The sequence below is a fragment of the Oncorhynchus tshawytscha genome, linkage group LG03 (assembly GCF_018296145.1).
Source record: "Oncorhynchus tshawytscha isolate Ot180627B linkage group LG03, Otsh_v2.0, whole genome shotgun sequence".
NCBI classification, from domain to species: Eukaryota; Metazoa; Chordata; class Actinopteri; order Salmoniformes; family Salmonidae; genus Oncorhynchus; species Oncorhynchus tshawytscha.
In genome coordinates, this window is record NC_056431.1 from 60630696 (window position 1) to 60645865 (window position 15170).

Genomic DNA, 15170 nt, shown 5'->3' on the forward strand with positions numbered 1-15170 from the left:
AACTTTTTTTGTATGAAATGAAACTGAATGAAAGATAAGAGGCATAAAGTCATCTAAAATATTATATTTTACAGTAGTTCTGACAGAAGAATAAATAAAAAGGGCATCTCAATTCAAGTCAATGATGGCATGGGTGGACTGGCAGCCATTGAGTGTACCCATGCCAGGAAGGATCCCTTCAATCTGTGCTGTGATTTGTTGAGTCAATTCAACTGACATTATAAAAACACACTCCATTGCATGAGCCACATCAGTTAGCATCATTTTAATGAACATTCTACATTACCACGGCACTCCAGAATCAGTTGATGGAACATTCCAAAATACCATGGAAATTGTATCTTAACACCAGGCAGCCATTGCGAGTGTACCCATGAGTTTACCAGTCAATTGCCAGGGTTCGCGCTTCCAAGTCCATTCTATTCATTCTTATTTCTATGAGTTGTCATGGTGTCTCCAGGGTTCTGAATCAAATCACACTGTTGTTCTCAGAGGATTAGGAACTGGAATACCAAATGGCCATGTTATATCACTCTATCAACCAATCAACCACACTCCTCTCACTGCTGCATTCACAACCGTATTGCACCTCACAATCCAGAACTGTTATTACAATCAAACCAGAAGGGATCAATCATTTAACCCTCAGATCTGCTTTGACTGAGGGATCTCTGTTAAACATTGATCTAAAGGCAAACCACCTTCACAATTCACTAAACTTTAGTCACTGTATCAGAGACACAATAGCAGGCCTCTCACTCATACATGGGTTAACACTGGGCCTGCAGCCATTGAGAGTTAGGAATAGGTTAAACGGCATGACCTATATCATGTCAACATCTCAGCTGAGTGATAACCATATTTTGCTTGCTATATCATATGGAAGCTGCTTGTATTGAAATGTCCAGTTATTTCCCCACAAGAATTCAGGCAGCCACATTGGCTTCAAATATTAAAGTTGAGGATGTATTAGATTGATGTCAGATTCAGTTCATTATGATTCATGTGACAGGTATTATTTTGTTGTCCCAAATTCCGGTTTAGTTCGAAGTTATACTGATTGAGAAGATAGCTCCGTTTTGTTTGCTTCGTCATAGTCGTCTGGCTGGTTCTGGCGCCCCCTGCTGTCAAGTCAGTTTAGAGAACTGGATGAGGTTCCTGTTGATCTCAGCCACGTTTCTGCACCCTGGGGGAGGAAAGACCAACAAAACATTAGTGTTGCATTGTTATGAGGTTGATGTAATGCTAGCTAAGGGTTTTTAATCTCAGACTGGAAAAAATATAATTAGATGTAGAATCTTAATTTGCTGCTAAGAATTTTCTTGCACAGCAGGAAATGCAAATGTATAGTGTATTTGAAGTTTAAAAAGTCTTCTAAAGATGGTCATTTCCACTTCGAAAATGTATCAACCCTTACAACAATGTCCATTAATTATAATCCACATTTCCTATTGCTGTAGAATTATTTTCCTGTTGTAGCAAACTGGCTCAAATTAATATCCTTCATTTATATGGAAGACGTTTTGTTCCTCACTCACCAGACAGAGCCATTGACAGACGGAACTCATCGTTGAGGATCTGTAGTACCTCCCTCACTCCCTCCTCGCCCTGAGTAAACAAACACAGGCAGCAAGACAGTCGTTACTCTCAGTATCTTAACTTAATAGGTCGATGACACACAACGTTAATAGTTACTTTATAGGCAAGGCCCCACACGGCTGGCCTCCCGATGAACACACACTTGGCTCCCAGAGCTACGGCCTTCAGCACGTCACTACCGGTGCGAATTCCCCCGTCCAGATACACCTCGATACGCCCTTGAACCGTATCCACAATCTCAGATAGGGCATCTATCTGTGTGGTAGAGAGAGCAGAGGGAGGTAGAGAAGAAAAGCCTACTTAGCCATGACATAAAGGACAGTAAATTTAAGGACTCCTACTGTACAGTAGGAGTCCTCAAATTAATTGCCCTTTAATATCACCATTTCATTAACTAAATATTGTTCGGCTTGCTGATTGTAGAGTGAAATAGAAGGGACATGAGGACGAGGTGGTGTAATTTGTCCCCGTTCTTACTGTGGCGGGGCCCCCGTCCAGCTGGCGTCCTCCGTGGTTGGACACGATGATGCCCTGTACGCCGTGCTCCACGGCCAGCTCAGCATCCTCCTTGGTCAGGATGCCCTTGATGATGATGGGAAGGCGGGTGAGAGACTGCAGCCAGTATACGTCCTTCCAGCTGATGGAGGGGTCCAGGGTGTTGGAAGGGATACCATACTCTTCAGAACTCGCAGCCTCCTACAGACATAAAATGCAGTACACAAACATACAGTACAGTAACATATACACACAGAAGGACGCCTCAGGGGAAATGCATTCGTTGGATTTATTAAATCATTCAAAAGCAGCTACTGTCTCTACTATGCGCACTATTGGCTAGTTTCCTGGACACAGATTAAGCCTAGTCCTGGACTAAAAAGGACTAAATGTTCAATAGAGATTCTTCATTAAAAGTGCTTCTTAGTCCAAAATTATGATTAATCTTTGTCCGAGAAATGGTCCCAATATGATTTTACGGTTAAATCATTACTGTTAAAAATATTTAATCTAGTAAAGCAAAAAATATGTTTATTTTACCATTACCTGGATGACCCCGTCAAAGTTTTTGACCTTGAGGTGCGGCGGGAGCTTGAACTGGTTGCGTATATCATTGCGCCGCTTCCCAGTGTAGGGCACGTCGACGGTGAGGACCAAGGCTTTGTAGCCCAGGGCCTCCACACGGTGAACGATCGACTCAGACAGCTTCCTGTCCCGGTACACATAGAGCTGGAACCAGCGGTAGCCGTTAGGTGCTGCAGCCACGATCTCCTCCACAGAGCAGGTGGAGTAGGTACTGGTGATGTAACAGGTGTTCACTGCCTCCGTACCTGAGGAAAGAGAGAGAGCTTTTGAGTTGATCACCCCTAGGATACACTGTGACAAAGCTATTGCTCTGCAGAGCTCAACCTCTACAGCTGTTAAACCCCTCCTAGTCCTCACCCCTGGCAGTGGCCATCTCTCCCTCATGCCAGGCCAGGCAGTGGAAGGCAGTGGGGGCGATGCCCACAGGGAAGCTGATCTCTGTGCCCTGCACCGTGGTCCTGGTGTCACTCACCGACACATCTCGTAGAATCCGTGGTCGCAGACGGATCCTGGGACAGAGACAAATGTATTATTTTGAGTCACATTGTTACCAGATCTTCCTAGCACTCCAGTTTGACGTGTGGTGTTGAGTGGTTTTTGTGACATTGAATTGTATGCCTTGTAGTTTACAGGACAGGGAGAAGCACCTACCGTTTGTAGGCCAGCAGATTGTCATCCCTGGTGCAGCACTCATCTGCTCCGGCTGCGTAGTAGTCCCAGGTTGCCTTGGAGAGGTGCTCTTTGGCATACTCCTCAAAATCTGTGAGACATACCATAGCCATCTCAGCACAGCGGATCCCCTCTCTGTGGGATATATGATCACTGTCAGGGACAGCAGATGTAAAGCAATGTTGTCAATTACACTATCAGGTAAGCCCGTCTTAAAAGCAGAACTGGAGAAATAGTTATGGCATTGGAGATTTAACACAGTAAAATCACTGTACATTGTTGTGCAATTGAAACACATATCATAACTGCAAACAGCTTCTGGTGCATATTTCACAAGAATACAGTGTGGAAATTTTCTGACTTTCGGAGCTTTGGACCCAAATGATTTTGGCTCAACAGCGAGTCTTTTGCACTGCTGGGATGGTGAATTAAACTAAGCTACACAGCATTACACACTGCTGTAAGGGATTTCCTCCTCTTCTTCCGAAGAGGAGAGGCAGAAAAGGATCAGAGGACCAATAGGCAGCGTGGTAAGTGTCCATGGTTCTTTTAATAAGAAATAGTACACATGAACAACTGAATACAAAAACAATAAATGTGGAATGAACGAAACCCAAAACAGTACCCTGTGGTGAAAGACACAGAAACAAACACAGTGAAACCCAGGCTACCTAAGTATGATTCTCAATCAGAGACAACTAATGACACCTGCTTCTGATTGAGAACCATACTAGGCCGAAACATAGAAATACCCAAATCATAGAAAAACAAACATAGACTGCCCACCCCAACTCACACCCTGACCATACTAAATAATGACAAAACAAAGGAAATAAATGTCAGAACGTGACAACTGCATTGGAAATACAGCTGGGCTTGGATCTGTACGCACAGAGATGACCTCAAATAACCTAAAGTTAATTAAGGACACAATACAAAACTAGCCAACTTGTCAACACCCATGTTTATTGTAAATATTCCTAGTGGACTAGTACAATACTAAGCAATTATCACAACAGAGAAAGAAATCTACACAATCAAAATGCCAGAAAACATAACAGTGCAGTCATATTCATCTTTTTCCATTTCTAAAAAATAATTACAGCAGCCTATGAATCTCATTGTCTTCATTTGAGTAGTTGAACTATTATAGACCCTCCCCCAGAGGAAGTTGACGCCACTACTTCTTCTTCTTCTATGATATCATGGTGGTTCGCAAACAAACGTTTAAGGTGCATGCCGCCACCTACTTTCCTGGAGTGTGCAATCAATCATGGTTTGCTTAATTCTGTACTACTAAGAAAATAACATTAAATGACCAAATAAATCCCTACTAACTTCTACCATTTCAACAGTAACATATGCTACCCCCAATAACTATTTTGTCATATCCACTATAACCTTCAACCTGGCATTTGTGCTTTCCACAAACCGAGTCGTGTTGATAGTTTTCATTGGTAAGGTTATGTTCACTATCAAAGTGTCAAAGTGACACAGCCCATTCATTCCACCAATCTGTTTTACAGACTCTGCATATGATACATCATGAATTATTATATATCTCTGAGCCTCTCTCTGCACCTGGCATCCACCAAATGCTGCACTATGTCCCCCCCACAATTACAACACTTAGCCTTCATATTGCTTCCACATTCACCGTAATCATGTTCCTCTCCACACGTGGCAAATCTCTTCTTTCCTTTACACTGAACTGCTACATGACCCATTCTTTGGCATTTAAACACTGCCGAGGGGATGGGACAAATTCTCTGACATTGAAACTATCTGTACTTTTCCAGGTAAAACATTTTCAAACCTCAGCAGCACTGGTAAGCTTTCACTTCGTTGACTTTCTTTTCTACGGATCAACCTTTTGGCCTCTATCACTCTTCCTCCCTTCACATGTTCTTTAATATCATCTATGGACATAGATATTGGGACCCCAGTGATGACTCTCCTCAACCTAGAGTAAGCACAAGGGACATGGCTTTTAATCTTCTTCCAAATAAGCTTTTCCATTTGCAGAATCTTCCCTTGCTGAGCCTGGCTACCACAAAATATTAACAATGTACCTTTTCCAATGAACCGGGCTAGTTTGACTTCACCTATCTCTTTCTCTACGGCATTGGATAGGATAGGGTGTACGCCAGTATTTCAATGTAATGTCCTGTCCTAGAGAGGAAATGTATGTTTAGGTTTCATCTCCGAAGAATGACGAAGGCTACTTATGCATATTCACAAATGAGGTGTTGGAATTTTCATGTTGATTTGATAAACATCAACAAATAGGGCACTGACAGCTGTCAGTGTAGCTAGCTAGCATGCTAACCGAATATAGCTGATTATACATATAATTGGTTATGTCGTTATTTCCCATATGGCGGCGCACAATTGACCCGGCGCCGTCCGGGTTTGGCTGGGGTAGGCCGTTATTGTAAATAAGAATGACATGCCTAGTTAAATAAAGGTTCAATAAAAACATTAATACAAAATAAATGTCTTACTTCCCATTCTCTTTGCTGATGATACCAATTTGATTTTATCACACAAGAATTTTGATTCACTAATTAATGAAGCCAACTTAGGCATGACCAAATTTCTGAATCGTTTCAGATAAACAAAAATCTAACTTTATTGTATTCACTAGTAAGAACAAGAAATATTGTAAAAAAGAAAAAGCCAGAATCCCAATTGGTGGGACTGATATGGATCAAGTCACATCCACTAGATTACTCATAGTTCTTATTGATGAACAGTTGTCCAGGAAAGATCATATTCAGTTGGTCTGCAGCAAAGTGATGAAATCTGTTGGTGTCATCAGGAAGATTAGTGGTTTTGTTCATCAGTCTTGCTTCCTTACTCTTTACTATAGCTTAATTTACCCATATCTCATTTACTGTTATATTGTCTGGGCCAGTAAATATTTCTCCTACATACAAAAATTACTCATCATACAAAATACATTTGCAAGACTATCCACCTCCTCTAATTACCTGGCTCTATCTGCACCTTTATTTAAGAAACTTGAAATATTGTCTATATACGACATCAATGTACGCCAATTGTGCATTTTCATCTACAAATACTCATGCCTCAAAAACAGTTCACCTAAACCCTTCCATGGATTCTTCCAGGTTAATTTTGTAATCCATCTATATAACGCAAGACGCTGCGATAACCTTCACCTTCCCCTCTGTCGCACCTCACGTAGTCAATTCTCTATCAGATACAGTGGTACCATACTCTGGAATTCTTATCTTCACATTGCCAAAATTCCCTCAATAACGAAGACTGGGGGTCAGCCTGATGAACCAAACTACTCAGTAATCTCCTCCATATAGCCCAACTCTCACACACTCACACCCCCCCACACACACACACACACACACACACACACATTTCAAAAAAACATATGCTGTTTATTCTTTTTGTGATTGCTGATCGGTTTATTCGTACATTTATGATTGGTGGGTTTTGTTATCTGTTTTATCTTTGTACTTGTGTATTGTATATTGTTTTGTGGTTTTTATATAATCCTTTGCGCTTCCAAACCCACCTGCACACCGTTTTTTATTTATTTGTTTTAAACCACTGGTCTATCTTTGTCTTTGTCATCTATTGCTATTTTAAGTTTTGGCATCCTCCATAAATTGCATCTGTGAATCTGTGATTGAAAGAGTTAAAAAGAATAAGATGAAACTCTGGTCATATTGATAGATACGTGTTTTTCTACATTGTAAAGGACATGGTGCAACCTTTGGTAGGTAGGCTGCAGTAAAGCATTTTATACTTTAGTAGACACTTTTATCCAGAGCAACTTATAATAGTGAGTGCATACATCTTTGTACTGGTACCTGTGGGAATTGAACCCACACCCCTGGCGTTGCAAGCACCATGCTCTACTAACTGAGCAACACGGGACCAAGCAAGCCCATGCTCATGGTTCTTACAGGGGAAGTTAAATGATAGACTACAATGACTTTGCTCATGATCATGCACGCCGCAAATGACATGTTCAGTAATTACAGTGCTTTCAGAAAGTATTCACACCCCTTGACTTTTTCTACATTTTGTTGTGTTACAACAGCCTGAATTTAAAATAGATTAAATTTAGATTTTTTTGGTCACTGGCTTACACACAATATCCCACATTGTCAAAGTGGAATTATGTTTTTCAAAAAGTTTACAAATCAATTAAAAATGAAAAGCTGAAACTCAGTTGCTGGAGAGGAAGAAAACCGATCAGCGATTTTACCATGAGGCCAATGTAGACTTTAAAACAGTTACAGAGTTTAGTGGCTGTGATAGGAGAAAACTGAGGATGGATCAACAACGTTTGAGTTACTCTACAATACTAATCTAATTGACAGAGTGAAAAGAAGGAAGCCTGTACATAATACAAATATTCCCAAACATGCATCCTGTTTGCAACAAGGCACTAAAGTAATGCTGCAAAAAATGTGGCAAAGCAATTAATTTTTGTCCTGAATACAAAGTGTTATGTTTGGGGAACACTCCATATTTTCAAGCATAATGGTGGCTTCATCATGTTATGGGTATGCTTGTAATTGTTAAGGACTGGAGAGTTTTTCAGGATAAAAAAGAAACAGAAGACAGCTAAGCACAGACAAAATCCTAGAGGAAAACCTGATTCAATCTGCTTTCCACCAGAGACTGGAAGATTAATTCACCTTTCAGCAGGACAATACCCTAAAACACTTGGCAAAATCTACACTGCAGTTGCTTACCAAGAAGACAGTGAATGTTCCTGAGTGGCCGAGTTACAGTTTTGACTTAAATCTGATTGAAAATCTATGGCAAAACTTGAAAATGGTTGTCTAGCCATGATCAACAACCAATTTAAAGAATTCTGAAAAGAATGATGGGCAAATATTGTACAATCCAGGTGTGGAAAGCTCTTAGAGAGTTACCCAGAAAGGCTCACAGCTGTAATCGCTGCCAAAGGTGATTCTAACATGTTTTGACTCAGGGGTGTGAATACTTATGGAAATGAGATATTTCTGTATTCTATTTTAAATACATTTGCAAAAATGTCTAAAAACATGTTTTCACTTTGTCATTATGGGCTATTGTGTGTTTTTTTTAAATCAATTTTTAATTCAGGCTGTAACACAACAAATAGAATAAGTCAAGGGGTATGACTACTTTCTGAAGGCACTATACTGTAAGTGTCACTATACTGTAAGTGTCACGTTCTGACCATAGTTCTGTTATTTTATTCTTTGTTTTACTATGGTCAGGGCGTGAGTTGGGGTGGGCAGTCTATGTTTGTTTTTCTATGTTGGTTTTATGTTTGGCCTAGTATGGTTCTCAATCAGAGGCAGGTGTCGTTAGTTGTCTCTGATTGAGAATCATACTTAGGTAGCCTGGGTTTCACTTTTGGTTTGTGGGTGTTTGTTTTCCGTGTGAGTGTTTGGTCCACACGGTACTGTTTCGGTTTTGTATATTTCACGTTTATTGTTTTGTATTTCAGTGTTCAGTTCGTTTCATTAAAGATTACATCATGAACACTTACCACGCTGCGCTTTGGTCCGATCCTTACTCCTCCTGTGACGAAGAAGAGGAAATCCGTTATAGAAACGCCCACCACAAAAGGACCAAGCAGCGTGGTAACGGGCAGCAGCAGCGGCCGAAAACACAAGACTCCTGGATTTGGGAGGAGATTTTGGATGGCAAGGGACCCTGGGCACAAGCAGGGGAATATCGACGCCCTAAAGCAGAGCTGGAGGCAGCGAAAGCAGAGAGGCGCCGGTATGAGGAGGCAGCACGGCAGCGCGGCTGGAAGCCCGAAAGGCAGCCCCCAAAATGTCTTGGGTGGGCACACAGGGAGTGTGGCGAAGCCAGGTAGGAGACCTGCGCCAACTTCCCGTGCTTACCGGAGAGCGAGAGGGACCGGGCAGGCACCGTGTTATGCGGTGGAGCGCACGGTGTCCCCGGTGCGTGTGCATAGCCCGGTGCGGTACATTCCAGCTCCTCGTATCGGCCGGGCTAGAGTGGGCATCGAGCCAGGTGTCATGAAGCCGGCTCTACGCATCTGGTCTCCAGTGCGTCTCCTCGGGCCGGCGTACATGGCACCAGCCGTACGCATGGTGTCCCCGGTTCGCCAGCACAGCCCAGTGCGGGCTATTCCACCTCGCCGCACTGGCCTGGCTACGGGGAGCATTCAACCAGGTAAGGTTGGGCAGGCTCGGTGCTCAAGAGCTCCAGTGCGCCTGCACGGTCCGGTCTATCCGGTGCCACCTCCATGCACCAGGCCTCCGGTGGCAGCCCCCCGCACCAGGCTGTCTCTCCGTCTTCTCCCTACAGGTGCTCCCGCCTGTCCGGCGCTGCCGGAGTCTCCCGCCTGTCCGGCGCTGCTGGAGTTTGCTGCCGGAGTCTCCCGTCTGTCCTGAGCCGCCAGAGTCTCCCGTCTGTCCTGAGCCGCCAGAGTCTCCCGTCTGTCCTGAGCCGCCAGAGTCTCCCGTCTGTCCTGAGCCGCCAGAGTCTCCCGTCTGTCCTGAGCCGCCAGAGTCTCCCGTCTGTCCTCAGCCGCCAGCCAGCCAGGATCCGCCAGCCAGCCAGGAGCCGCCAGCCAGCCAGGAGCCGTCAGGAGCCGCCAGCCAGCCAGGAGCCGCCAGCCAGGCGATGCCGGAATCGCCCTTCACTCCGGAGCTGCCGGAGTCTCCCGCCTGTCCGGCACTGCCGGAGTCTCCCATCCATTCGGGACCCGTGGTGAGGGTCCCCAGTCCGAGGTCGGTGGCGAGGGTCGCCGCTCAGAAGAGGCCACAGGGGCGGTTGAGGAGGCGGACAAAAACTATGGTGAAGTGGGGTCCACGTCCCGCGCCAGAGCCGCCACCGCGGACTGACGCCCACCCAGACCCTCCCCTATAGGTTCAGGTTTTGGGGCCGGAATACGCACCTTTGGGGAGGGGGGTGTACTGTCATGTTCTGACCATAGTTCTGTTATTTTATTCTTTGTTTTAGTATGGTCAAGGTGCGAGTTGGGGTGGGCAGTCTGTTTGTTTTTCTATGTTGGTTTTTGTGTTCGGCCTAGTATGGTTCTCAATCAGAGGCAGGTGTCGTTAGTTGTCTCTGATTGAGAATCATACTTAAGTAGCCTGGGTTTCACTTTTGGTTTGTGGGTGTTTGTTTTCTGTGTGAGTGTTTGGTCCACACGGTACTGTTTATTGTTTTGTATTTCAGTGTTCAGTTCGTTTCATTAAAGATTATATCATGAACACTTACCACGCCGCGCTTTGGTCCGATCCTTACTCCTCCTGAGACGAAGAGGAGGAAATCCGTTACAGTAAGTTCCTGGAATTTTCTTTCAAGGGTGCCATTTCACCCTTTACACACTTGTCGTTTCTAGCTGTTACACCAATCAAAGCAGGGGAGTGAATAGTGAAGCAAAACTTTGGTGGTCAAAACCTTTCATCTTGGGGTGACGGCGGGATCATTTCACCCAATTATACCATTTATAAAATGTTCATATATATATTTACACTGAACAAAAATATAAACGCAACATTTAAAGTGTTGGTCCCATGTTTCATGAGCTGAAATAAAAGATCCACGAAATGTTCCATACACATAAGCTTTTTCTCAAAAATGTTGTGCACAAATTTGTTTACATCCCTGTTAGTGAGCATTTCTCCTTTGCCAAGATAATCCATCCACCTGACAGGTGTGGCATATCAAGAAACTGATTTAACAGCATGATCATTACCTTGTGCTGGGGACAGTGTAAGGCCACATTGAAATGTTCAGTTTTGTCACACAACACAATGCCACAGATGCCTCAAGTTTTGAGGGTGTGTGCAATTGGCATGCTGACTGCAGGAATGTCCCCCAGAGCTGTTGCCAGAGAATTGAATGTTAGTTTCCCTAACATAAGCGGCCTCCATCATTTGAGAGAATTTGACCGTATGTACAATCGGCCTCACATCCACTTGTATGGCATCATGTGGGCGAGTGGTTTGCTGATGTCAACGTTGCGAACAGGGTGCCCTATGTTTGCGGTGGGATTATGGTATGGGCAGGCATAAACTACAGACAACAAACAAGATTGCATTTTATTGATAGCAATTTGAATGCACAGAGATACCGTGACGAGATCCTGAGGCCCATTGTCATTCCATTCATCCACCGCCATCACCTCATGTTTCAGCATGATAATGCACTGCCCCATGTCACAAGGATCTGTACACAATTCCTGGAAGCTGAAAATGTCCAGTTCTTGCATGGCCTGCTTACAAATGTCACCCACTGAGCATGTTTGGGATGTTCTGGATCAGACTATTATCAATTTAATCTTGTCTTTACTAATATGTAAAATTAGTTTTGATTTAGAATGGCCCCTTATCAAATGGTCAGGAACAGGGGCAGAGGAAGAATCCATGTCATCTGTATGCACTGGAATAGAGAATGAAGGCAGCACGCTTTCCCACCGTCTGGTTTTCAATGATGCCTGGTAGGCTACTTCGGTTTTATAGCAGATCATGTGCTTAATATGAGCAAGCTGACAAATAAATATGAGAACTTATTTAAATCCAAGCATCAACTACTATGTGAGGAGCATGCTCTGCGCGACAGGTTATATTCCGCCCAAACTGTATACCATGGCCTCTCCAACCCTGTTCCTGCATCTATCCAGTGCTTAATTTGGGAAACCAAGTCAAATCTGTTTTGTTGTGTTAGGCTTGAAAACAACATTCACAATTACCATGTTTTACACTCAGTTTCAACCTGGACTTCTTTCTTCAAATTGGTCATCACAGTGGGGTGAGTTTTAGAAGTGTGATACTGTTTTGAAGACAAGTGATTGATGTGACTTTAACTAGAATTTGCATTGACATCAGAGTGGTTAGAGGGACAATAGAGTGCTGAGTACCAGGCCATTAGGACCTGATGGTAGTTAGCAAGTTGGGTATGTACTACCAATACATGTCCAGATTCCATGTCCAGACTCAATGGTCACATGGAATTTTACTGCGGTCTCATGACTGTGGTGTTGACTCATGACTGTGGTGATGACTCATGACTGTGGTGTTGCGGTAATACTGTGACTAGAACAGCCCTAGTGCAAAAACACAAGTTTGCACCCACTATTTTAATTTGCTCCATGGCTCAGGCGGCCAAGTGGACACAAGGCTGTTTGACTCATCTCAGTCATGAAGAGGAAGAACTTTGCAGCTGTTTCTGACTAATAAACAACGCCATGCTGGTGGATGGTAACATTCAAATAAAACTCAGTCCTGAAACTAAATGTAGGCTGAAAATAATTTGGATGTAATAGCATAAGAAAAAACACTGCAATCACATGGATTTGCAGGAAGTGGGCAGGTCAGATTTGTCACTTAAAGTGAAAAAATATCATACTTTGTCTAAAACGATGACTGATTGATTTAAATCGTTGTGCAACAGCATGGGTAAGTTCTGGCCATCCTCTTTCAGTGAGAAAAAGTGGATTTAGACAGGTCTGGACATTTAACAGGCAGTATACATAAAAAAAAACATGTATTCATCTAGTCATTGTCATTTCATGAAATGTCAGTCTGTGAAAAAAAAGGAAAAAAACTCACATCAATAGAGGTGCTCATGTGAGCAAAACAGCTGAAATGCAACACACACAGCAATGTGTCAAATGACATTATGAAGGGTCTACTAATATCATTCTGATACAACTAATCACTCTAGTCCTCAGTGACTAGACACATACAAATCCATTCGGAAATGTCTGGTTAACAGAGCAATGCAGCTCAGAGTTAGATCTATTCCAATTGTGTGATTGTGTGCTTTTGTGTGAGTTAAATAAAACTATCATAGAGATTAACACTGGCAGTGAGTGTGACCCCGCTGTGACCTTTGGAGTTATTGTGCTTACAGAGGCTGGAATTGTGCTGATGGCACAGCAAGCCATAGAGAAGGGAGGGTGGTTGCACATTACATACTACAGCACAGATGGGGACATACATACTAGGCCTACACATAAAACACACAGAATGTGGCAAGTCGCAGCATGGTCAGTAACACACAGCACTACAGTACATGTATAGCAGGGTGGTCAGTGACCTAGACCTAGAGTACATTGCACACAATAACTTGAACGACTACTGTAGTCTACATACCAAATTATCACAGGGTTGTTAGTGACTCCTCAACTGACATAGGTTTATCTTTGAGTTTGCCTGACAGAGATTTGTATTGTGCAATTTTATCTGAGTTTACTGTATGTGACTGTATCTGACAGTCGCTGAGTTCACCTGCTGACCTGAGTAGCCATCCATGGAGAACCACTCACCGATTACAGCTGGTGCTCATTGTCTCTGAATGAACTTCAATACTCCTGGCAGAGTCATAACCTGGAAGAAAATTAAGATACAAATTATTTTTCCCCAGATTGAAAAGCAAAAAATATATAGTCAACCTCCAATAAAACAATGTCAAAAAACACATCATAAAAAGTCAATGATGCTTTTTGTTGTGCGGTGTGTATAACTGTTGACTGTACATCTCCCATGCTGTGATTGACAACAATGTGATCTATGAACACCTGAGGGCAGTGCAATACAGAATAAAGGGATGATAAACAGAGCTGCTCAATCTCTACCTGTATAATATGCCAGGCTATCACACATTCAACGAGAGAACATGACATGTCAAATACCTACTGTTCAGCCATTCAAATGAAAATGGCTGTTGACATAATACTGTATCTCAAGTGGCCTACTGTAAAATGATTTATGTTGAATTTTGAGGCCTTCATTAAAAACCCTTAGATGAGGTGACATCAAAAACCGTTACATTAGTTGTTTAAACAATGATCATACTATTTCCCATCAATTATGTCTTCTATAGAATTTGTAAGATAGACTTGCAGGTAAGGTTCAGATCCGATCAGTTCTAAAGTAATGATTCTCCACAAATATCAGTCAAGTTGGATGAACATGATGTTAAATGAATGTTAACCTGTGTCCTATAGATTGTGAATGATAAATTACCTCCCTCTCTACACCTGTCAATGTTGGTCGTTTAGGTGCTCTCAATGGGAGTTCAAAGCACATTGTTATGGTACATTTCTAGAAGAGCAGCTGTGTGTATTATAATAAACGTCTATGAAAGATAGCATACATATAACAGAAAGTAAAATGACCTTTTGAAAAGAAATTCAAGGTTTGGTTTACTGTAGATCACATCACATGTAAATGATTATGACTTCAGATGTTTTGATATTTATCAAAGAAAGCAGCTACATATCAGTTTCCAAAGATACAGGAAGTGATGGTGTTACTGAGCAATGCACATCTTGAACATTTTGTTTACAGTGTCTTCTTCTCTCTCCCTCTCCCTCTCTCTACTATGTTAATAGATGTAGTCCTACAGTAGATGATGTAAAAAGGCCCTGGGGGAAACCACACAGGAGGAATATGTGAGGTGTCTTACCTTGTCCTTTAACCTGTCCTAGTTTGCTCTCCAAGCCTGTCACCTTTCATATGACACAAGTGTGCAGGGCAGGACAGTGTCAGGGGCAGGGCAACTCTAGCTCCACTCCCCCCACTCATTCACACACACTGGCTCAATACTAACCTCCCCTGTCAGCAGTATGGGGCCCCTGTTCTCTCTTTGTATATGCCTGATAAAGGGGGCAGATAGGATAGCATAGCAACCCTTCTCTTCAATTGTATTGATGGGTATATGGATGGATGGGTGGGTGACTGAATGAGTGAGTGAGAGTGTGTGGGTGAGTGAGTGGCCGACAGTCACATTACTTACGAGATAGTGTGCGTGTACATTCATGTGTATCCTGTCCTCCTGGTTAAAGT

General features: G+C 42.9%; 1 protein-coding gene across 5 annotated transcripts; it reads right to left on the reverse strand.

Moving 5' to 3' along the window:
* Positions 1 to 49: 49 nt before the first annotated feature.
* Positions 50 to 14908, reverse strand: LOC112245914 (hydroxyacid oxidase 2). Of its 5 annotated transcripts, none has more exons than XM_024414119.2 (9): positions 14791 to 14908; positions 13649 to 13709; positions 3331 to 3483; positions 3037 to 3188; positions 2635 to 2924; positions 2077 to 2295; positions 1696 to 1854; positions 1539 to 1608; positions 50 to 1186 (listed from the first exon to the last, which is right to left on the reverse strand). In XM_024414119.2, exons 2-9 carry the CDS (start codon positions 13666 to 13668, stop codon positions 1128 to 1130), a joined length of 1122 nt encoding a protein of 373 aa, XP_024269887.1. In that variant the 5' UTR covers positions 13669 to 13709; positions 14791 to 14908; the 3' UTR covers positions 50 to 1127. The 5 variants fall into 5 exon arrangements, with proteins under 5 accessions (XP_024269887.1, XP_024269881.1, XP_024269875.1 ...); XM_024414113.2 differs by having other exon boundaries at positions 2641 to 2924; positions 3331 to 3501; XM_024414107.2 differs by having other exon boundaries at positions 3331 to 3501.
* Between the last annotated feature and the right edge of the window lie 262 nt (positions 14909 to 15170).